General features: G+C 35.3%; 4 protein-coding genes, 4 non-coding genes and 1 pseudogene across 9 annotated transcripts; 2 read left to right on the top strand and 7 right to left on the bottom strand.

The window, feature by feature from the left end:
- Positions 1 to 1,100: 1,100 nt before the first annotated feature.
- Positions 1,101 to 1,398, bottom strand: Y7A5A.5 (uncharacterized protein; the record flags this gene model as incomplete). Its single annotated transcript, NM_001375192.1, has 3 exons — positions 1,101 to 1,154; positions 1,206 to 1,242; positions 1,292 to 1,398. 3 exons carry the CDS (start codon positions 1,396 to 1,398, stop codon positions 1,101 to 1,103), a joined length of 198 nt encoding a protein of 65 aa, NP_001361813.1.
- Positions 1,399 to 8,079: 6,681 nt separating this feature from the next.
- Positions 8,080 to 9,649, bottom strand: Y7A5A.10 (Integrase). The gene is made up of 4 exons (NM_001029796.4): positions 9,559 to 9,649; positions 9,333 to 9,510; positions 8,835 to 8,917; positions 8,080 to 8,349 (listed from the first exon to the last, which is right to left on the bottom strand). The coding sequence occupies exons 2-4, from the start codon at positions 9,506 to 9,508 to the stop codon at positions 8,339 to 8,341; spliced, it is 270 nt and encodes an 89-aa protein (NP_001024967.2). The 5' UTR covers positions 9,509 to 9,510; positions 9,559 to 9,649; the 3' UTR covers positions 8,080 to 8,338.
- A 1,537-nt stretch (positions 9,650 to 11,186) lies between these two features.
- Y7A5A.19 lies at positions 11,187 to 11,269 on the top strand. The gene has a single exon (NR_072804.1). It is a non-coding gene; the product is annotated as an Unclassified non-coding RNA Y7A5A.19 (non-coding RNA).
- On the bottom strand, positions 11,195 to 11,266 carry Y7A5A.t3. Its single transcript has one exon. It is a non-coding gene; the product is annotated as a tRNA-Pro (tRNA).
- Positions 11,270 to 11,423: 154 nt separating the features above from the next.
- On the bottom strand, positions 11,424 to 11,500 carry Y7A5A.18. The gene has a single exon (NR_072805.1). It is a non-coding gene; the product is annotated as an Unclassified non-coding RNA Y7A5A.18 (non-coding RNA).
- Y7A5A.t2 lies at positions 11,427 to 11,498 on the top strand. The gene has a single exon. It is a non-coding gene; the product is annotated as a tRNA-Pro (tRNA).
- Positions 11,501 to 11,807: 307 nt separating the features above from the next.
- Positions 11,808 to 13,032, bottom strand: Y7A5A.25 (annotated as a pseudogene). The gene is made up of 4 exons: positions 12,940 to 13,032; positions 12,602 to 12,891; positions 12,505 to 12,556; positions 11,808 to 11,931 (listed from the first exon to the last, which is right to left on the bottom strand). Coding segments are annotated over exons 1-4 (559 nt in total).
- A 971-nt stretch (positions 13,033 to 14,003) lies between these two features.
- Y7A5A.6 (DUF5082 domain-containing protein) lies at positions 14,004 to 14,267 on the bottom strand (the record flags this gene model as incomplete). Its single annotated transcript, NM_001375194.2, has 1 exon — positions 14,004 to 14,267. The coding sequence occupies one exon, from the start codon at positions 14,265 to 14,267 to the stop codon at positions 14,004 to 14,006; it is 264 nt and encodes an 87-aa protein (NP_001361814.1).
- Positions 14,268 to 15,881: 1,614 nt separating this feature from the next.
- Y7A5A.7 (PPP1R35_C domain-containing protein) lies at positions 15,882 to 18,744 on the bottom strand (the record flags this gene model as incomplete). The annotated part of the gene is made up of 3 exons (NM_078199.1): positions 15,882 to 16,138; positions 17,023 to 17,781; positions 18,609 to 18,744. The coding sequence occupies 3 exons, from the start codon at positions 18,742 to 18,744 to the stop codon at positions 15,882 to 15,884; spliced, it is 1,152 nt and encodes a 383-aa protein (NP_510600.1).
- Positions 18,745 to 20,606: the final 1,862 nt, after the last annotated feature.

The raw sequence follows: 20,606 nt of genomic DNA on the forward strand, positions 1-20,606 counted from the left end.
ATCTAGAATTATCAAAATGTGCACTCACTCACGATAAATCCTTAGAGAGCAACATTTCCAGGACGAGAACTCGGCTGAGCATGTCGTTACTCTGAAAAGTTAGTACTTTAAAACTACGGTTCTCAGAAAACAGTAAACTTACAGTTCGGGTACCCAATAACTGTTGGAATCCAGAATAGTGATCCACCTCAGAATTTGAGAGGGGGGGGGGCAGAACATGGAAATACACAAAAAAATTGAACAAAATCAAAAAGGTAGGCACTCACACAAGAAACCAGGTAAAGGGGGGGGGGGTTAGGAAAAAGTTTGTAACAATAGTAAACCTACAAAAGAAAAGCCAAAATACAATTTAATTAAAACAATTTTTAAAAAAAACTTAAAGTGAGGAAAATTAAATTAGTCAAGCTGAATAAGTGAGGGGGAAGGGTCATGTCACAATACAAGCAATGGAAAATAACAAAAAAAAGGAATAGTTAAAAATCAAATAATTATAGGATATTGAACCCATTGTCTTAAATTCCATATTGAAGTCTTATTAAAATGATTTATTAACAATTTTTTGAAAAAAAAAAAAAATTCAAAAAGTGTGCTTCATAGTTCAAATTTCCATTTCCAGGTTTCTCTCTTTCTGGGGCATTTTCTGAAATTTGAACTGGGTTAAAAATTATTTTCAAAAAACATTTAATTTCGTATAATTTTTCCTACTATTATAAATTCTTATTTGTTTATGATATTTTTCTAAAAATTGCGGATGTTCATATTTCAAGGAGGGTCACTGTGAATTTAAAGGTAGAGTACCGAACTTTGAAACTTTACTTTTTTTTAGACCCAATATGGTCCAAAACTACCAAATTTCGTAATGAGGCATTTTGAAAAATTTTAAACAAAAAAAAATTTGGTCGCTTACAGTTTTGGAAAATAGGTTTTTTTTTCAGCTAAAGTCTCAAATTTCGGCAACTTCTTGGTGTATCGCAACTTCTCAATTGTATCATATTTGTGCCCATTTACATTAATTTTAAAATTTTGGTGGGGGGGGGGGGGGGGGGGGGAAGGGCAGGTACACTACACAATTACCCAAAAAGCATACCCTGTTTTCGTCCTTATTTTCCAGGCTTTCTGCTATCATCACGAGTAGTCCACTTTGACTGGCGGGTCTGCAAAATAAGTCACAGTTTTTGTTTGAAAGAATTCAATCAGAAACTGACGTCGTGGTTCAGAATTTTTGGATCACCTGTGGCATCGCTGAAAAACATAAAAAAATTAGAACCGAATCCGAGAGAGCTAACCATGCCCAATCTTATAGAACTGGAAAAATGACACTGTCAAAAATAGTAGACGAGTTTTTGCAGCATCTCCTCCTATCAGCATCAAACCATATTTTGCCATGTCCCGTTCCATGTTCAATTTTAATGCCACTCATAAGGTCACCTGGAAATAGAAAATTATTTTGAATATCTCAGTTAGTTAAGTTCAGGATTGCTCAGGATTGCAAATCGGCACACTGCCGGAATTGAAAATTTCTGGCAAATTGATAATTTGCCGGAATTGAAAATTGCCGGCAAATTGGCAAACCGGCAATTTCCCGAAAATTTTCGGCAACTTGTGGTTTTGCACATTTTTTTTGGAAATTTCAGAATTTCAATTTAAATCAGCAAAATTCCCTTAGATCCCTCTGAAAACTTCCGGCAAATTGATATTCGGGATACGGCAACCGGCAATTTGCCGGAATTGAAAATTTCCGGCAAATCGGCAAACCGGCAAATCAGCTAACCGGCAATTTGCCGGAATTGAAAATTTTCGGCAAATAGGCAAACCGGCAAATCAGCTAACCGGCAATTTGCCGAAATTGCCACAAAATACATTTAGAACGGCAATTTGGAACGGCCCACCTATGATCTGAGCCTGACGAGTTAATCGGAAACCGTGATAGTTCTAAAAGGCCTGAAAAAGGTTCGGAGAGCCCATTCCCTGGGCTTAGTTCAGGTTAAATTCAGGAAAAAACTCACGTCTTTGACGCCACCTTTGCCAGTTCAAAGTTTGACTTTTAAAAAATTTGAAAAAAAAATCAGTTGACCATCCAACAGACGGTCTGAAATAAACACATAACAATATAATAATTACTAAAAAAAAGAACAAAAATGATTCGTTCTCTGCAGTTCTTCGTTGATTTCCAAGAACATCGCCCTATTTCTGTAAGTAAACAAGTTTTAAAAAATTAAATGATTTTTCATTTTACTTACTAGTCTTTCTTGGCTTCAGTTTTTTGGCATTCTTCAAAACTTCGGAATTTTCATGCGAATCTCCTCCTTACTCTACAGTGCGTCCAACTTCTATAGCACCCCCCTCTAATTTGGCGGTTTGGAGCTTTTCAAAATATTTTCAGGAAAAGTGTTAGTGCAGTTCGATAGCAAATGTTGAAAAACCTATGCTCCCCAATTTTTATTATGATATCTCAAAAATCACGGAAATTAGGTCAAAATATCGGAAAAATGGCCGTCCAACTTCTATAGCACCCCCTCTGATTTTTGACAATTTTCGGTAAAATCGGGGGTTTCTTTGTAATTCATCAATTTATTTTGTGAATAATTTCACACCAAAATGATCAGACGGTTTCAGTTTTACATTTAAAAAATAAATATACCGCTTGAAAACACGTGGAATGCCTGGGATTGTTCTGGAACGTTCTTATTTGCTTCAGAGGCCATATCTCGGCTCCCAATCGGTTTCGCAACACCAAACTTTTTCAAAATGTTCTTCTCCGTCTAGTTATTACTATGTAATTAGTTGCAGAGAACATTCATTCATATTAACCAAATGGAAAAGGGAGTAACTGCAGTGATTTTTAGAAGGCTTGATTTAACTCTGGAAACGAGCGTTTGGAGGCGCAGAGATAATGATTGAGAATACATTTTCGACAAAAAATTACTAAATTATAACAACAATTGAAAATTATATTATATGAACATCAAATCCGTGGAAATCCATAGATAAATCAAATGCCAGACTAATTGTCGCATGTTAGCTTGAGAAAACTACTTGCGGCCTCGCTTTGCCTTTGTCCTCTTTTTTGAGCGGTCTCGTGAACTCGTCCAAATAAAATTTCAAAGACTTCTAATAAAAATCGAAGCTTCAAAGATATTTAAATCATATGAGCTGAAATTCTGTACCATACAAAGTCAAAACCTTCAGCTCTGCGCCTCCAAACGCTCGTTTCCAGAGTTAAATCAAGCCTTCTAAAAATAAAAAAAATAAAAAAAATAAAAAAAAAAAAAAAAAAAAAACTCCCTTTTCCATTTGGTTAATATGAATGAATATTCTTTACAACTAACTATATAGTAATAAATAGACGGAGAAGAACATTTTGATAAAGTTTGGTGTTGCGAAACCGATTGGGAGCCGAGATATGGCCTCTGAAGCAAATAAGAACGTTCCAGAACAATCCCAGGCATTCCACGTGTTTTCAAGTGGTATATTTATTTTTTAAATGTAAAACTGAAACCGTCTGAACATTTTGGTGTGAAATTATTCGAAATTTTATTTGGACGAGTTCACGAGACCGCTCAAAAAAGAGGACAAAGGCAAAGCGAGGCCGCAAGTAGTTTTCTCAAGCTAACATGCGACAATTAGTCTGGCATTTGATTTATCTATGGATTTCCACGGATTTGATGTTCATATAATATAATTTTCAATTGTTGTTATAATTTAGTAATTTTTTGTCGAAAATGTATTCTCAATCATTATCTCTGCGCCTCCAAACGCTCGTTTCCAGAGTTAAATCAAGCCTTCTAAAAATCACTGCAGTTACTCCCTTTTCCATTTGGTTAATATGAATGAATGTTCTCTGCAACTAATTACATAGTAATAACTAGACGGAGAAGAACATTTTGAAAAAGTTTGGTGTTGCGAAACCGATTGGGAGCCGAGATATGGCCTCTGAAGCAAATAAGAACGTTCCAGAACAATCCCAGGCATTCCACGTGTTTTCAAGTGGTATATTTATTTTTTAAATGTAAAACTGAAACCGTCTGAACATTTTGGTGTGAAATTATTCACAAAATAAATTGATGAATTACAAAGAAACCCCCGATTTTACCGAAAATTGTCAAAAATCAGAGAGGGTGCTATAGAAGTTGGACGGCCATTTTTCCGATATTTTGACCTAATTTCCGTGATTTTTGAGATATCATAATAAAAATTGGGGAGCATAGGTTTTTCAACATTTGCTATCGAACTGCACTAACACTTTTCCTGAAAATATTTTGAAAAGCTCCAAACCGCCAAATTAGAGGGGGTGCTATAGAAGTTGGACGCACTGTAGGTGATTTTAATTGTAGCGGTAGACATCTGTGAATAAAACAAGTTAACAATGAATAATTTTTTTGGGTTTTATTGATTGAAATAGAGACATTTGTCAAAAAGAAGTATCAAATTCAAAAAAATAAAAAATATATTCCAATTTTTTCAAGCATTCACCAAAATTACTTCAGTAATGTCTGACTACTGATTTTATCGGGAATTTCACGTGGAGTCAGAGTGTCCCATTTCGGTTAGATCTACAAAAAAATAAAAGAGTTGAGACGCAGAGTTCTCAACTGATTTTTCGAGCAAAACATTCCCGCATTTTTGTAGAGAAACCAGTGCTGGGACAGCCTGACATCACGTGAAATTTATACTGATATGTTATTTTTTATGCATTTTTTTGCATGACGAAAAATGTTAACGATTAAAAAAAATGAAAACCGAAAACCACTAGGAATAGAAACAAAGTTTAGAAAAAAAAACTCACGATATTTAATTTTTTGGGTGAAATTTAGGGATTTCCAAGCTGTAACCAGAAAAAAACTGGCACTTCGATGTTTGACAGTTGTCTTTTTTACAATGTACAACCCAACCACCACTTCAATTTCTATTTTGTTGATTTTCGTTTGATGTTGATCTGTAAAATTAACTTTTCTCGGTTCGATTTTCAAAAATAGTTCAGACAAAAATCAATACTTTTTTTTGAGTATAAATATTTCAGTACATAGTACTTTTTAAGAACTTTGTAAAATTTAGCTACCGACAATATTGACTGAAATCGTGACGAGACCAACAACGTTCATGTTGTTTCACGTTTTTGTAAAAAACTGATATCAAATTTTAACAACAAAAAACTCACAGTATTGATCGCAAAAATAGTTCCCCTTTAGTTCGAACACAAGCGAAAGGCTGCTGGTCGTGTCACCCCTCTCTCCAATGTCCGCTTCTCCGTTTCTTAGCCGTAATGCACGTAGAAGGAGGAGTGATATTGAAAAGAGGGTATGTGCGATTTTCAATGCCAAACATCCTTTTGATCTGGAAAGTGCAGTTATGAATAGGTTTCAAAATTTGTAGCAATATGTAGATTGGAAGGCGTGCTGGAGAAAAAATGTTTGTCTTCATACTAGCACGTGGTGCCAGAGTGTCCCATTTCAGCTTGATCTACGAGGATCTACAAAAAATACGGGAGTTGAGACGCAGGGTTTTCAACTGATTTTGCATGATTAGGAACGTGCTGACGTCACATATTTTTGTGCAAAAAATTCTCGCATTTTTTGTAGATCAAAACGAGATGGTACCGCCTGGCACCACGTGTACTAGCCAAAAATTTGTCATGCTGTGCAAGTTGGACATTCTATTTGGTATCGAGGAAAAATAGCTTTTTGATAACGCAACTATTGAACATTATGGAAGACAGCTCAATTGTTTGAAATAATAACGATATGAACATCTGATAACCACCAAATTGTATACAACTATAGTGAAAGCTTATGCTCCAATTTTTAATTTGAAAAAATTACCGTTCACTAGTAGACCTCTCAATCAGGGCTGGGACCAAAAAATTAAATGTTGTGTCATAGCTTCAATACCTTTAATAGTGGTGAACTGAAATTTTTGCCACAAATAAGTATTTATCAAGAGTTCATTTTAAGATTGAATTTTTTTTTGAAAAATTGCGGCTTACGGGATCCCATTTGATACCAAAAAAAATAACCAAAAAAATAACGACCAGCAAAAGTTGATCTACTGAAATTCTGCTACAAGAAAAGTTCAACCTAAAACTGTTATCTTATTCGGTGGGTTAAGATCTACGTCTGTGGTAATTTTCATAACTTTTCATTTTCCGTCCGGTAGTTTTTTGTTTCAACACATTTTTTGGTGTTTTTTTTTTTGGAAGTCCCAGCCCTGCTCTCAATGCATAAACGGACATCACACATGCGGGAGGAGGCTCAGTTGCTCATCATAACAGAGTCAATCATAAGAAGGTGTTGTGTGTATCGCCTACAGCAGAAGGAAGAGGTCAGTGTTAGGGTCGGATTACAATAGTCGCGCATAAACATTTTTCTGCGGTGTTTTTATAAGAAAAGAAATAAGCTAAAGAAAGACAGATGGGTTCAAAAAATTAAGTTTTAGCAATCTAAGATGATTAAGTCATTGTATTTCTTATATTAATTTTCAGCTGGTCATTTGACTGGATTAATGAAGAAAATTCAGCCAAACCGAATGGCAAAACTGAAAAATACCTCCTAATAGGCTACTCTTACTATGACCGTGCCCATATGATTTTATTGATTGGCACTGTGGGCAGAGAGAAAGGGAGAGGGGGGACTGTGTGTATGTGTGAAGACTCCAAGCTAAGGGGGGTGTAGCGCCAAGCTCCTCTCGTTGTCTCTTTTAGCTACAACATGTATCTCTCGCATGTGATTGTATTGATTGGCATGGGTGGCAGCGAGACGGGGGACGGTGTGCGATAGATTTTTTAAAACATATTCTGTGCACAATTGCAAAAGACATGATAATCAAGTATTCATAAAAATGAATGTAATCAAGCAAAAATTAATCAAGTTAAAGGTTAGCCAGCCCATCACTCGTTTTGTCTATGACAACGATTTAGTGATATTCGTTCATGAACAATGCCTCTGGAGTGTCCACCTCTTGGAGCAGATAGCCATCGAGATACACTTAAAATTAAAAAAAACTGCGTGGCGTGTACTGCAGAAAACCTAATATTTAGGCCCCGCCTTTTTCTCGTCCACTCACGGAGAAAAGGCAAAAATCTGGACCCCAATAAATATCAGGCCGCCGACATCTCACGGGTTCTGCGCGCCGCTGCGTTTAACTCGCTGTGTTCGTGGCGAGCTGTCTCCGCCCGCTGCGAGTTAAACATAGCGGCTCGCGGAACACGTGAGATGTCGGCGGCCTGAAATTGGTTCGGGTCCAAAATTTTGCCTTCTCTCCGTGAGTGGACGAGAGAAAGGCGAAGCCTAAATATAAGGTTTTCTGCAGTACACGCCACGCAGTTTTTTATTTTGAGTGTAAAACCTGCAAAATTGATTTTCAAATTTAATATTTAGTTTATGGTCTTACTTCAAGGAACCTCTTGGGCTTCCGGTTTTCTCCTCCACAAGTCTTATGAATTTGTCCATTGTGGTGGTTTTTTTTCATGCGAATAACAAGGGGCAGTCCCTGAAATTTTCCTTCAAAAGCACCTTATCAAAGTCATCGAAAAATTGAGCCATTGAGATTGTGCTGAAATAAGAATTCCATTTAATATTTAGGGAAGTTCTCTTAAACAAAGTAAATTATTAGACTTTTGGAAAGATCATTGCAATCAGTGGTACGGTTTGCAATTAAATTATGCAACGGAATTGGCAGTTTGCCGTGAGAACATGAATGTGCCAAAAATCACGAGTGTTTTTTATTGCGTCTCGTCTCCCACACTTCATGTTGAATATGTTTTTGCAAGCGGCCCATTTCATTTTTGAAATTTTTTTCCCACAGTTTATTCTCATAAAGTTTTATCATAGAAATGCTAGAATGAAAATTGTGTTAAGTGATTCGGGTAGCGAGTCAGAAATGAAAATTCTAACTAAAACGGCAAAGCAGACAATCGAACAAAATAATTTCATTTAACAAGTATAGGTATTAAATGACTGAGAATCAGGTACGCCTCTATCTTCTAATTTTCGATTTATAAAACAAGTCTGTTACCGGAATCTACTGACTTCACGAACACTATTGAGATCAAATTATACTAATTAATGTAAGTCCAACTAAGTGTATTCTATTATTATTTATTGAATATTTTTGAAATAATAAAATAAACAACATAAAACATTATCATTAATCAATTTTATTTATAATTAAAACATATATTCAAGATTCAATTAAAGAACATATATTTATGATTGAATAGTTCGAGATCATATTTTGCTTCAGCAATTCTTCTTGACCTTCAAGCATCTTCTTCAGTTTTGTAATACTTTGGCCCATCGCAATTGAACGGAACTGATGAAGTTTTCAATAAATGCCAACGTTCTCATGGTTTACCTGAAAATTCAGAAAAGTTTAATTTGTATTAACAATCTTTGCACAAAAACACAGCAAGTGAAAACACAAAAAGTGGGAATAAATAAAAAATTTCAGACAAAATTATGAACACAAATTGGTGCCAAAATGGGAACATTTATCAAAAACCAACAAAAGTGTGTGATCATTAACGAAAAACTCATTAGTTTTCAACTTTACGTTTTTTTTTTGAACTGTGACAATCCTTAATGTTCTAAGACAAAAAATTTCAAGTTCAAGATGTTTTTCTTTGTTTTGTTTGTAATTTAACAGAAAACAAAGGTGTTGTTATGTTTTGGAAAAAATAGCAGTTTTTTCTTTCGTTTATCGCACTTGACAGAGAAAATTTCACTTATCATTACGGGGCTCCAAAATATTTATGATTATTTGAAAAATTTAATAATTTCGATTCCCCTCTATCTTGGGTCATTAATTCCAACAATTGTGGACTAACAACAAACTCCCACATAGTGTCCGCCAGATTTTTGGGCACTGGCGGTTCCGTTCAGGTAGAAGCCTTTTGAGCATCTTGAGCATTTGCGGTAGAAACCTGAAAAAAACTTTTCTAAAATTGTGTTCGTAAATTTCTGTGTCTTCTGCTGGTGGAGTACACAGGAGAGGATGTTAACAGAGTGCGTCTGCTATTGTTACGGGAACACAAAATTCTGAAAATGCGAACCTGCGCAACATATTTGACGCGCAAAATGTCCCGTAGCGAAAACACTCGTTTTATGAGCAAGTGACTGTGATTTTCCATTTTTCGAGCCCTTAAACCGACACAAGCGCTACAGTAGTCATTTAAAAAATTCACCGTAGTTTTCGCTACGAGAAATTTTGTGCGTCAAATATGTTGCGGAATAAACATTCTCAGAATACTGTGTTCCCGTAATAAGAATAATTTAAATTTTTCATGATTCTAAAATCAAATATATCCATCCGCACAATTTTTTCACTACAGTACCCACCATTTGCAGCGGCTCACTGGTGTCCATTTTGCTTCAGCTGCTCGTAGCTCAGCTTCAATGGCACCAGCTCGTTGTAGAGTTTGGCTGGCGCCATTTTTTGGAGCGGTTCCACCTCTTGGGTAATTAAATCCATTTTTTTCCGTCCTGCTCCTAGTCCTGCTCCAAGATGTTGGCATCACTAAAATTGCGAAATACAGATTAGAAATAATCACACAAGTTACCTTACAATCTTCGAGAATGTGCTATTGAAGCTTATGACCTCAAATACTGGTAGGAAAAGAGCCTTCCATGGCTCCTTTACCAACGTAGAAGCTGGAAAAAGCAAATTGTTCAAATGAGAATTCATATTGACTATCTCGAAAATGAGTAAGAAATAAGAAATTCATAAATTTATTCAAAAAGAAACAATGAAATGATAGAAAGAGAAGTAACAGTAAGCATTATACAGTGCATTTTTTCCACTTCTACGACTTTAAAGGAGACGCATTTATGCGGAAGAGTCTTGCCGCGCATTTAGTCATCATTTTTAACAAAGTCTGTTCAACATTCGCGGAGATCACGCGTAGATCACAATTAATTTGTGAAAATGCAACGGAAATACAAAATATGAGATAAATATTTTGTGATCTACATGTGATCTACGCGAATTTTACACAGCAACTGTTAAAAATGATGAATAATTGCGCGGCAAGACCCTTCCGCATAAATGCGCCATTTCATTGCGAGGAAAACTAATTATAAGTAAAAGACAAGAAACAAAGAAAACCGGATCGAATCAACAAGATATTGATAACCCGCCAGAGAAAATAAATGGCTCAGCGCCGGAAAAAAAAACACAAATCAATGAAAAGAAGCCAAAAAAGCTATCTCTCTGCAGCCAATCAAGCAAAAACAAGGAATGAGGAAAAATTGTCCGATAAAAATGACTTAGCGCAACCGCGCCCTAATGTAATATTAAAGAGCGGAGAAGACGTGGCGAGAGGAGTGCTCAGAGAAAGAGAGCAAATCGAAAAGAGCGTGCGAATAAGAGAGACGCGCAGAAAGTCAAAGAAAGTCATGGCTGGGGGCCTAGGTTTTCGTTTTTGAAATCTCGATTTTGCGGGCACTTGAAAAATCTCATCACTCGCAAAAATCAAAATCGACTATCAAAATGTATGAATCGATCCTTGGATTTTGCAAAAATTTTTGTCGCACAGAAAGTTTATCTCCGCCCCTTTTCCAGTGCCTTTCTCGTTGATTTTTTCAATAAAGTTTCAATTTCACTTGATTGTTTCTATTCTTTCGGAAGGAAATGTTATCCAATTTGAGAAAAGAGAAAAATATAAGTAAAATTGAAACTTTATTGAAAAAATCAACAAGACAAGAAGTGGAAAAAGGGCGGAGGCAAACCCCGTGCGGCAGTGTTGCGAAAGCTACGCTCCGCCCCCACTTTCTGTGAGACAAAAATTTTTGTTATAGCGGAAAGGTGTAAAAGTGGTGGGTCAATTCAAACGGCGGTGCGATATTCGGTAAGTTTGTCGCTTTCACGGCTTCAACCTCTTTTTTTTTGGTTAATAGTGATCGCTTCATTATCATTGTTGCTTGATTTTTATTATTTTAGAAAAATGTCGGTTCTGGAACATTGTTGACTTGGTCAAATGAAAAGCTCCTGCGTGTACACGCATTCCAAAACCAGAAAACAAGCCCAATAAAAAAAAACAACATACGGCGAATGTTTCCAATTTTATAGCGGCATAATACAGTTTATGATGAAGCTAATGAGATAAAAAAGGTTATTCAAATCGAAAATGATATTACAAATTACGAACGTTTTGAGGTAGATTTGTGTACACTTTCTGAAGTAAATAAATCATCAAAAGAATGGGCCGAACCGGGGATTGAACCCGGGACCTCTCGCACCCAAAGCGAGAATCATACCACTAGACCATTCGGCCATGCAAACATGCCTACTGAGATCTGGACACGATTCCACGATTTAGATATCTGTTTCTGCCGAAGATGTTGTTCAGCGGCGAACATAGGAAAGAAACAAGAGATAGTCGCAAATGGAAACTTGCTTTGGATGAGAAATTTTGCGATTCTGTTCAAAAGCATGGCCGAATGGTCTAGTGGTATGATTCTCGCTTTGGGTGCGAGAGGTCCCGGGTTCAATCCCCGGTTCGGCCCATGTCATTTTTGAAATTTCCCACAGTTTATTCTCATTAAGTTTTATAATAGAAGCTACTGCTAGTATGAAAATTGTGTTAAGTGATTCACCTCCATCTTCTAATTTTCGATTTATAGAACAAGTCTGTTACCGGATTTAAACACCAATTTAATCCTTTAAATACTGATTTCACCAACGCTGAAGAGATCAGTTAATGCTAAATAATATTAGTCCAACCAAATGTATTCTACTGTTATTTATTAAATACATTTAATATCAATAAATAAAAACACATATAGAACAACAAAAAAAGAGAATAACCAAGTATATTACAATAAAAACATATATTCAAGATTAATGAACAAAAAAAAAAAAAAAAAAAAAATTCATGACTAAATTGTCCGAGTAGAGGCCGGCAGTGTCGATCACGTTGTGATGGACGAGTCGGAGAGCCTAAAATAACTTTTTTTTTGATAGGTTAGAACCTCGATTTTCGGAACCTTAGAAAATACAATTCAATATAGACTTGATAACTAAATTTTGCATGCGGACTTTACAGAATGTTTGAAATTTCAAAAATAAATCGTAATGTTTTAATGTGTCACATAGTTACGTTTGCAAGAGTAAGGGGTGAATTTTTGTATTTTGCCTTTTAGGGTTTTGGCCAACAAATTCTTTGCCATTTTTCAAATAAAAAAACCGAAAAAAAAAATCAAAAAACCACAAAAGTGTGTGATTGTGAACGAAATACTCAATAGTTTTCAACTTTACGTTTTTTCGAACTGTGACAATCCTCAAAATAAATTAATGTTCTAAGAAAAAAATTTTAATTTCAAGATGTTTTCTTTCGTTTTGTTCGTAATTTAACAGAGCAGAGAACAAAGGTGCTGTTTTGTTTTTGAAAAAATAGCCGCTTTTTTTCGTTTTTCGCATTTGATAGAGAAAATTTCACTTATCATTACGGGGGCTCCACAATATTTACTAATTATATTTTTAAAATTTTCTAAAATACAGACGGGTGTTTACCTTGTTGTGGTTCCTCTATTACACACAAGCACACCGACAGTGTCCAGCAGAACTGAAATTATATGATTTTTTCAAGAATTTAATAATTTCAATTCACCTCTATCTTGGGTCATTAATTCCAACACTTGCCAATGGAAGAAACTCGTTTCTAATTTTCAAATGTTGTGAGATCATATTTTGCTTCAGCAATTCTTCTTCCATAAAAGCAGCTTGATCCGAGACCATATCATTCTCCCATGCCATAATCAAAATGTCCAATTGAAGATTTTCGAGAACTTTTTCAATATCCTTCTCCGGCATACCTCTTGGCTAATTAAGTCCATTTTTTCCTAACTGATCTTTGCGGTTTGGTCCTGCTCCTAGTCCTGCTCCAAGTCGTTGCCACCACTAAATTTGCAGAATACATATTAGAAATAATCACACAAGTTAACTTACTTCGTAAAATCCTCGAGAAGGTGCTATTGAAGCTTATGACCTCAAACAGTGGAAGGACAAATGCCTTCCATGGTTCCTTTACCAACGTAGAAGCTGAAAAAGCAAATTGTTCAAATGAGAATTCATATTGACTATCTCAAAAAACGAGTAACAGATAAGAAATTCATAAATTTATTCAAAAATAAACAATGCAATGATAGAAAAAGAAGAGAGAACAGTGAGCATCATAGCATCAACCTTTACCTTTTTTTAAAAAAAACAAGGGAGGTAAGTGTCTTCGCAACTGGCAAAAACACAGCATTAGACTGTGCATAGAGAGAAGAGACGCAGGCAGGGACCATAAAACCATTTGTTGTTCATTGCGCCGGGAAGGGGAACCTGTCCTATCCTACCTGTCCAGAGAGTGTAGTCAGCTGAAGAGACACAGACAACCCGGGATTTGTGTCGATTTACGGTGACACCATTAGAAAAACAGTTTATTCTTTAGTACAAACAAAAACCATTACATCTGAAACAAAAGTGAATTAAATAATTTGAAAAATAACTGAAAAATTTTAATTTACATTCGCGAAAGGTTTTGAAACAAGGTCGTACCGAGTTTTATATACAGCTTTAAAAAAAACATTCTGAAAACTTGTAAAACTGATTTTACTTGTTATAAGAAAATATTCTAGATCAAATTAATGATGCAAGCGAATTTTAAAGAATGTTGTAATTATGTATTTCCAAAACTCACATTTTTCTCAAATTTTGCCTGTTTTTTTTCAAATTGCAGCACAAAATTTATGTAATACTCAAAGTTGCAAGATTCATTCATGCAGTTTAAGAAAACCAAATTCCAATTTTAGTATACCATAAGGTATCAATCTTGGAGCGATAATGGAAAAAAAACACTCGAAAATGAACACGATTCCGTCAAAAAATGTAATGTTTTAGTTTAATAAACTTTAACTATATGTACCATTGTTAACTTTTTAGAAATATTTTTTATTTTTTTAAAACCAAATAATGCGTATTTAAAAGTGATTGTAAAACATTTAATGATCAAATCAATCGAAAATAAATTATCGAGGTATTTTCGCCGAGCTGCCTCCATTTTCCTTCGCACCTGAAACCCGTTTGTTACTCCTTGACACCATTTCCGTCGATGAAAAGGTTGATGTTAGGCCCTGGTATTTCTTTGCCATTTCCGCTTCCCAGTGGTTATAGTCAGCAAATGTGTTTTTCAGATATTCCATTGCTTCGTCAATTTGCTTCACTAGAAGTTCAGCCTCGTTACGAATCTGCCTGATGGTTTCAAAGTACACTGTGAATGAATCGGTGTCCATTGTTCTGAAATTTTCTTTGTTAGTTTAAGCTAAATTGTTTCAAACATCCAATAATACGATTTTTAAATTAAAAAAAAACGCTTTCCAATTTCCAAAAAAACAAGTCGAGTACATTTTAAAAAAACCAAAAGTTTCAGACAGCAGTGGCAGCATGTGATAAAACATCTGATATAACTTCTTATCAGTAATAAGTTACACACTGAAAGTGGAAAAAAATGCGAGATAAAAACCCGAAAATATCTGAGCACATTGAAAAAAGAAGCAAAATTCTTCCAGACGGATTATTGTATTATAGTTTTTCAGCCAGAGTTAATTGAATAGAGTGCTCGAGAGATTTTGATTGAAAAACCGTAGATTTCTAAATTTCAAAACTTCAAAACTTTGGTGCCACGAAAGCGGAAAAGCAAGGCATTTGCCATTTCGAGCTCCATCCGAGCAGAACTTTGTACTTTTTGCGCAAATCATGCTGAATCTCTATGGAAACAGAGAGAAACAGGTTATTATAGGCATGTAATGTGTAATCAGAGACCCTAGTTTTTGGAATTCGCAAAAGATCAGCATTAGTCTGAGAGCAAAATGTTGTTGAAACGTATTTTAAAATATCTAATCAAATTTGTTATGATGTTTTGAAACGGAAATAGAGTAGAATGATGTCACTTTGGGCTTCTGAGTTTTGTCTGATGAATTTCGGTTTTACGAAAATAAATTCATGAAAGTAGTGACGTTTAAGATACATTTTAACTTCAAATCTGCTCACAAAAAAAGATTTTTTGAAATTTTTACCAAATGTTTTCGTCCATAGATTTTAAAATACCTAAATCATTTGAAAACACGCAAGATACCTGATTATTAAAACTAAAATTTGACGGTGGTTTCATTGTTTCCAGCTGCTGCAACTTTGACAAGCCGGTCAAATTTCAAATTTTAACTAATTTTAGGCCATTTTTTCGAGCCGTCATAACTTTTTTTTGAGAAGTTTTCAAGAAGTTTCATTACAAAATTCGGTGTTTTCAGACAATTTTCAGTCTAATGAAAGCAATAAAAAATTGGACTACACCACCTTTAATAGAAATCATTTTTCAAGAGGAACATAAAAATTCACAAAGTTTCAAAACTCAAACATTTTACTGTCGCGATTTATAATCATAAAAAGCTTCTGAAAAAAGTGTGTCGTTTCAAAATCGATCTACCGGTTTCAATTGATAAAATAACGTGAAATTCCATCAACTTTAATAAATACATTTCAAACATTTAAAAATACAATTTTATCTATTTTAAAATGAAAATGGAAATTTTTCAATCACAAAATAAATCTCAAATCACAATGTTTCATAAAACAACACGTGGCATGGCGAGTATATAATTGTTTAAAAACGTACAATTATTCACGGAAATAATTGGGAAAGTACAATGAAGTTATTGAATTAAAACTATGGTGTAGAGATTGCTGAAAACTGAGATCTAGGATGTTGTTGGAAGCTAATATGTACTTCAAATCAGAAAAATCCTGCTTAAACATGCTTATAGAAATGAATACGGAGTTTGGCTGAATTGGCTGTTAAGTAAGATGCTCACATCTGGAAAAGGGGCTGGATTTGCTGAAAACACAAGTTATCAATGCAATTGGCATATTTCAGTCAAACCTGTCGCTGGTGTAGGTAACTGAAAGAGCAATTGTTGCGCCAGCTCCAAATTTGGAGCAACCACAGGAAGCGGTGCAATATTCTGAGCCGTTAATTGTGCTAAAAGTAGATTTAGTAAAGCTGGGTCGAATGTTGTTAGATCTGGGAGAGTATTGGTTGATAAGTTGTGCAAATTCATTGTTGGAATTGGAATGTGAAATTGAGGCAATTGAGTCACGGCTGGTGCTGCTGAAACTATAGAAAATGGGTTAGGCAAACAAATTTTTAATGATTGGAAAATTCTAGTACACAGTCTAAGCACAAAATTGACATTTTAAACTATAACTCTTGCTTGACTGAGTATTTTGAAATGTTGGTCCATTTTGTAGATTATTAGTCAGGCTGAAAAAATTTTTCAAAAATTTACTCCGAATCGGTTAATTTGGAATGACTTAAATCGTCTCAATTATGCAAATGATGCAAAATAAGTGAATTTTACAAAATATAGAGCATGCTAGGGCTTCCATCTCGGCGCCGATTTGTCGTCTTCGCCGGCCGGTGAGGCGCTTCAAACAACCTTACGCCGCCACTAACGTCGCAATGAATCGGCTTGTATAGTGCGGCGCGGAACCCCGAATCTGTCGGAGGCTTCCGAAGAACTGCTTTTCACACCACGTTGCGCAAAACAGCGTTGCGCAAAACTACGGTGTGCAGTCGTTAATTGATCACTACGCAGACACCGGAGTTCACGCCAAAATGTACATTGCGGCGACAGGAGTAGACTGGCCGGCGTGAGGCGCCGACGCCGCGCCGACGCCGCGCCGACGCCGCGCCGTTTTCACATACAGTAAACTAGCGTTTTTTTAGTTAAACTAGAACACGGCCTGTCGGGAAATGATTAAAACCCTATTTTATGATATTTTATGATATAATATGTACTTAAAAAAAGTAAAAATTAAAATAAGATTATTACAATTTTTAGTCATTTTAGCACTATAAAAATGCGTTCAATTATCTCTCCACAGACCAAAGTCCAGTTTTAAACAGAAAATTATTTATAAATGGGTATCATCTACATTTTTGTTATACCAATACAAGCTACATATGTAAATACACATAATTAATAAATTTACCATTAGCAGTATTAATCCCGCTTTGCAAGCAGAAATCGTTCGGAATACCATTGACAAAATTTGGTATATTATCCAATAATGCTGTAGTTTCATTTTGTATCCTGAAAGCGACTTGATCTTCTTCACATTTTTTATACAATGCATTAAAAATGGTCCTCTTGTCCTCAATGTCTTTTGTGGCTTGTTTCTGATAGCTTCTTGTTGATTTTAGTATGCAATCTTTTATTGAAGCAGACTGCTCTGACGTTGTTGGCTCTTCTCTGAATAGTTGAGGCATGGGTTCTGGTGAAAACTGATTAATATTTTCAAGTCTCAGTTCGTTAGTGAATGGACCAGCGAGATACGGTGGTTTGTCATCTGCCGTTTTTTCTGTTACTTGTGGTTTGACAGACGAGCGTAATGGTGGAAGAACCGGCATGCTTGTTCCGTATAACAACTGCATTAGAGCCCCCTGGCAGTCGGTGTTTCGCAAGTTTGATGGTAATGCTTTCAGAATGTAGTCAACCGGTTCAGATTCAAATTTTTGCCGCTTTTGAGAATGATCAATCTCCTCTGTGATGTTTCTTTTTTGTATGTTTGCCGGATTTTTCAGTGGGAGAGATGTAGAGAGAACCGAATAGTTCTGGCTTTCAAATGAACTGGGAAGGAACGGTGCTCGGAATTCGTGCTCTTTTTGCTTTGCATTTTTTGCTAGTTTCAAAATATCGTTGTCTATAACAATTGTGCCATAATCCGTCCGAGCAACCACCTTAGCCGTTTCTGAAATAATGTTAATCTCAGAATGGATTAGCTGAAGGTATTTGTTTTTGATGTTTTTAGACCATTATTTGTAGTTTCAGATTATCCTACCGTAATCCAAAGAGTTTCAACAACATAATATAGGAAACTGCTAGATTAAAAAGATAACTAAAAACCTAAACTATAACGGGAAACTGTAATAAGTTTGGTGATAAATCGTGAAAGAATTATATTGTTGAAGGCCTTCTTTTGTTGAATTTAGCGCTCGGAACTTAAAATGTATCTAGCAGAAAGTTTTTTTGAATGAAGGACACACGTGGTGTCAGAGTGTCAAATTGTGGTTTGATCTACAAAAAATGCGGGAATTTTTCCCCGAGGAAAGTGTGACGTCAGCAAACTCTGCGAAATTAGTGGAAAAGTCTGCATTTTTTGAAGATCAAACCAAAATGGAACACTTTGACACCACGTGAGGACGGAAATTGAACTGTTTTCGTAATAAAATTATGTTTCTAAAGAAATTTCTCAACGACAAACTTTGAACATTGCTAGATATATTAAAATATGATTTACTTTTTTTAAAAATTTATTCAACTATTCAGATTAAAAGTCATATTTATTTTCATCTTTAAATTTAGAAATTACGCTTTTTTAGGTCTGAGAATCAGACAAAAGTTCCCACGGTTTTATATAAAAATTAACCTTTCAAATATAGGGATTACTTATTGAAAAAAAAAATTTCAATAAGGACTGAGGCGGAGTAAGTTCAGGAATTTACAAAATCCTAAAAAAAACTTTCCTAATACAACTTTATCAGATGAAATTGTTTAACAATTTGTGACAGAACTAACCTTTATTTCCCGACATCATTGACATTTTCTGCATATCCGAAATCATGTTGGACACTCTGAGTTTGGAAGACTCCGAATTGGATCGTTTTCTGTGATCGGTCGATGAATCTTCAAAGGGAAAAAGACTGCAGGACATTTATTGAGCTCAACCCTGAAAGCGCAATTTGTTTTGATTTCGAATCACGTGAGACAATGTCCGTGAGAGTAAACATGGTCGAAATGTTTTGTAGGTACGTGAGAAACAACATGTGAACTAGTCAGTCAAAACAACGTCTGAGCCCAATGATAATGTAGAATTGTTGAAGCGGATCAAGAAGGAGATTACTAGAGACTAAGATCAAGAAACAAACATTTTGAATGAGAGGAAATAAGACGGATTTGGTCTGCAAAAGGGGGAGGACAACAAGACAACTCTGCTTTCTAAAATCATAGGCTTCAACATCAAAATGAGGGGGCTCGTACGCATATAGCATTAACGTGACTTCTCTAATGAGATATCGCACAAAACCTAAACAATTATCATTATCGCCATCAGATAGTCAACTGATTTTCAACTGACATCAAAAGTCACATTGATAGACTGGTGGCTCACAACAGAATTGTGACTTTGAGTTTCCAATTTAGAAATCGCACGAATTTTGAATTATTATCACTATATTAGTCAGTTCACTTTGTCTCTGGAGAAAAGTAGATCACTGTGATATTTGAACCATCGAATATCACAAGAACGAACAGTTGAACTATGTAAAACAACTAGCAGAGATATGAGAAATTTGATCAAGAGATGGTACAATAATTTTTTGAAAATGTCATCAATTTAAAACTAGATGTGTTAAAATGACGTAGTGTTTATGTAGGTGGGAAAACACTAAAATATGGAGTTTAAAACGAAAGGATTTAAGGACGATCCGTTCTTCAAGTGCTATGCACTGCGGACCTGGGATTCAGATGCACTGCTTGCTGGTGATTCCACTGGACTATAATTTAAGCCGCGTCCTAGCCGGGGACTGTGGCCGATAATCCAGTCGTGGATTGCTCCACTTCCGAAAATAAGCTGGGTGGTGAAACTGGAAGAACTTAGGGAGTGAGGTCGGACTTGAACTCTTGACCTCCAGATTGCTAGCGGCCACCACTACCGACTGAGCTATCTGTTCCCCTGGGCCCAACTTGAAACTTTAATTTCAATTCACCCTAATACATTTTAATACTTTGTTTATTTTAGTCTCATTTTTTAAAAGAATTTAACATTACTTAGCATCTGAGTTCAAAAAAATTACGTGAAGTTTAGCGCGTCAACAAAATCTGGGTCTAGTTTTTAAACCCTACCGCAGTTGAATAATCAAGGTTTGAGAAACATTGCACATTTTTTATAGAACCCACAAAACCAAACATTTTTTGTAATTCTGCAATAAAGTTTTTTGGCTTTTATTTGGTGATCTATTCAATTATAGAACTGTTTTTTGTTATTCTGTTAACAACCAGAAAATGAGTTCGCTAGGACATTTCTGCTTCATGATTAAAACTTGAAATAAAGCTAGATTAATGAGAAGGAACCAAATATCCTGACACAAGAAAGTTTCAACCTTTGGCATTTAGCTATTGCAAAATTTATTTACTTCAATAATCTACTTCAATGATTTAAAAAAAAAAATTAAAAATTCCCCACATTTTAGAACTCCAAAAAGTACATAAATAACAATTTTCAAGGAATATAGGAACACTGAAATTTTATATTTTTTATTTGAAGGTGGGCTATCGAAATTTGAGACTTAGTTTTTTTTGGACCCGAAATGTTCCAAAGCTACCAAATTTTGTAATAAGACGTTCTGAAAAATTCTCAAAAAAAAAGTTATGGTCGCTCAAAGTTTTGGAAAAAACAGTATATTTTTAGCTAAAATCTCAAATTTTGGCAATTTTTCAGTGTCTCAGCGATTGTAACTAGCGGCCATAACTTTTTTTTGAGAAATTTTCAGAACGTCTCATTACGAAATGCGGTAG

Source organism: Caenorhabditis elegans, chromosome X (assembly GCF_000002985.6).
Source record: "Caenorhabditis elegans chromosome X".
In the NCBI taxonomy this organism is placed as follows: domain Eukaryota; kingdom Metazoa; phylum Nematoda; class Chromadorea; order Rhabditida; family Rhabditidae; genus Caenorhabditis; species Caenorhabditis elegans.

Coding starts and splice junctions, on each gene's coding strand:
- Y7A5A.10 (NM_001029796.4), bottom strand. CDS start 9,508: ATGCCAACATCTTGGAGCAGGACTAGGAGCAGGACGGAAAAAAATGGA. Junction 8,918..9,332: donor CCAGTGAGCCGCTGCAAATG/GTGGGTACTGTA, acceptor AGTTTTTTTCAG/GTTTCTACCGCAAATGCTCA.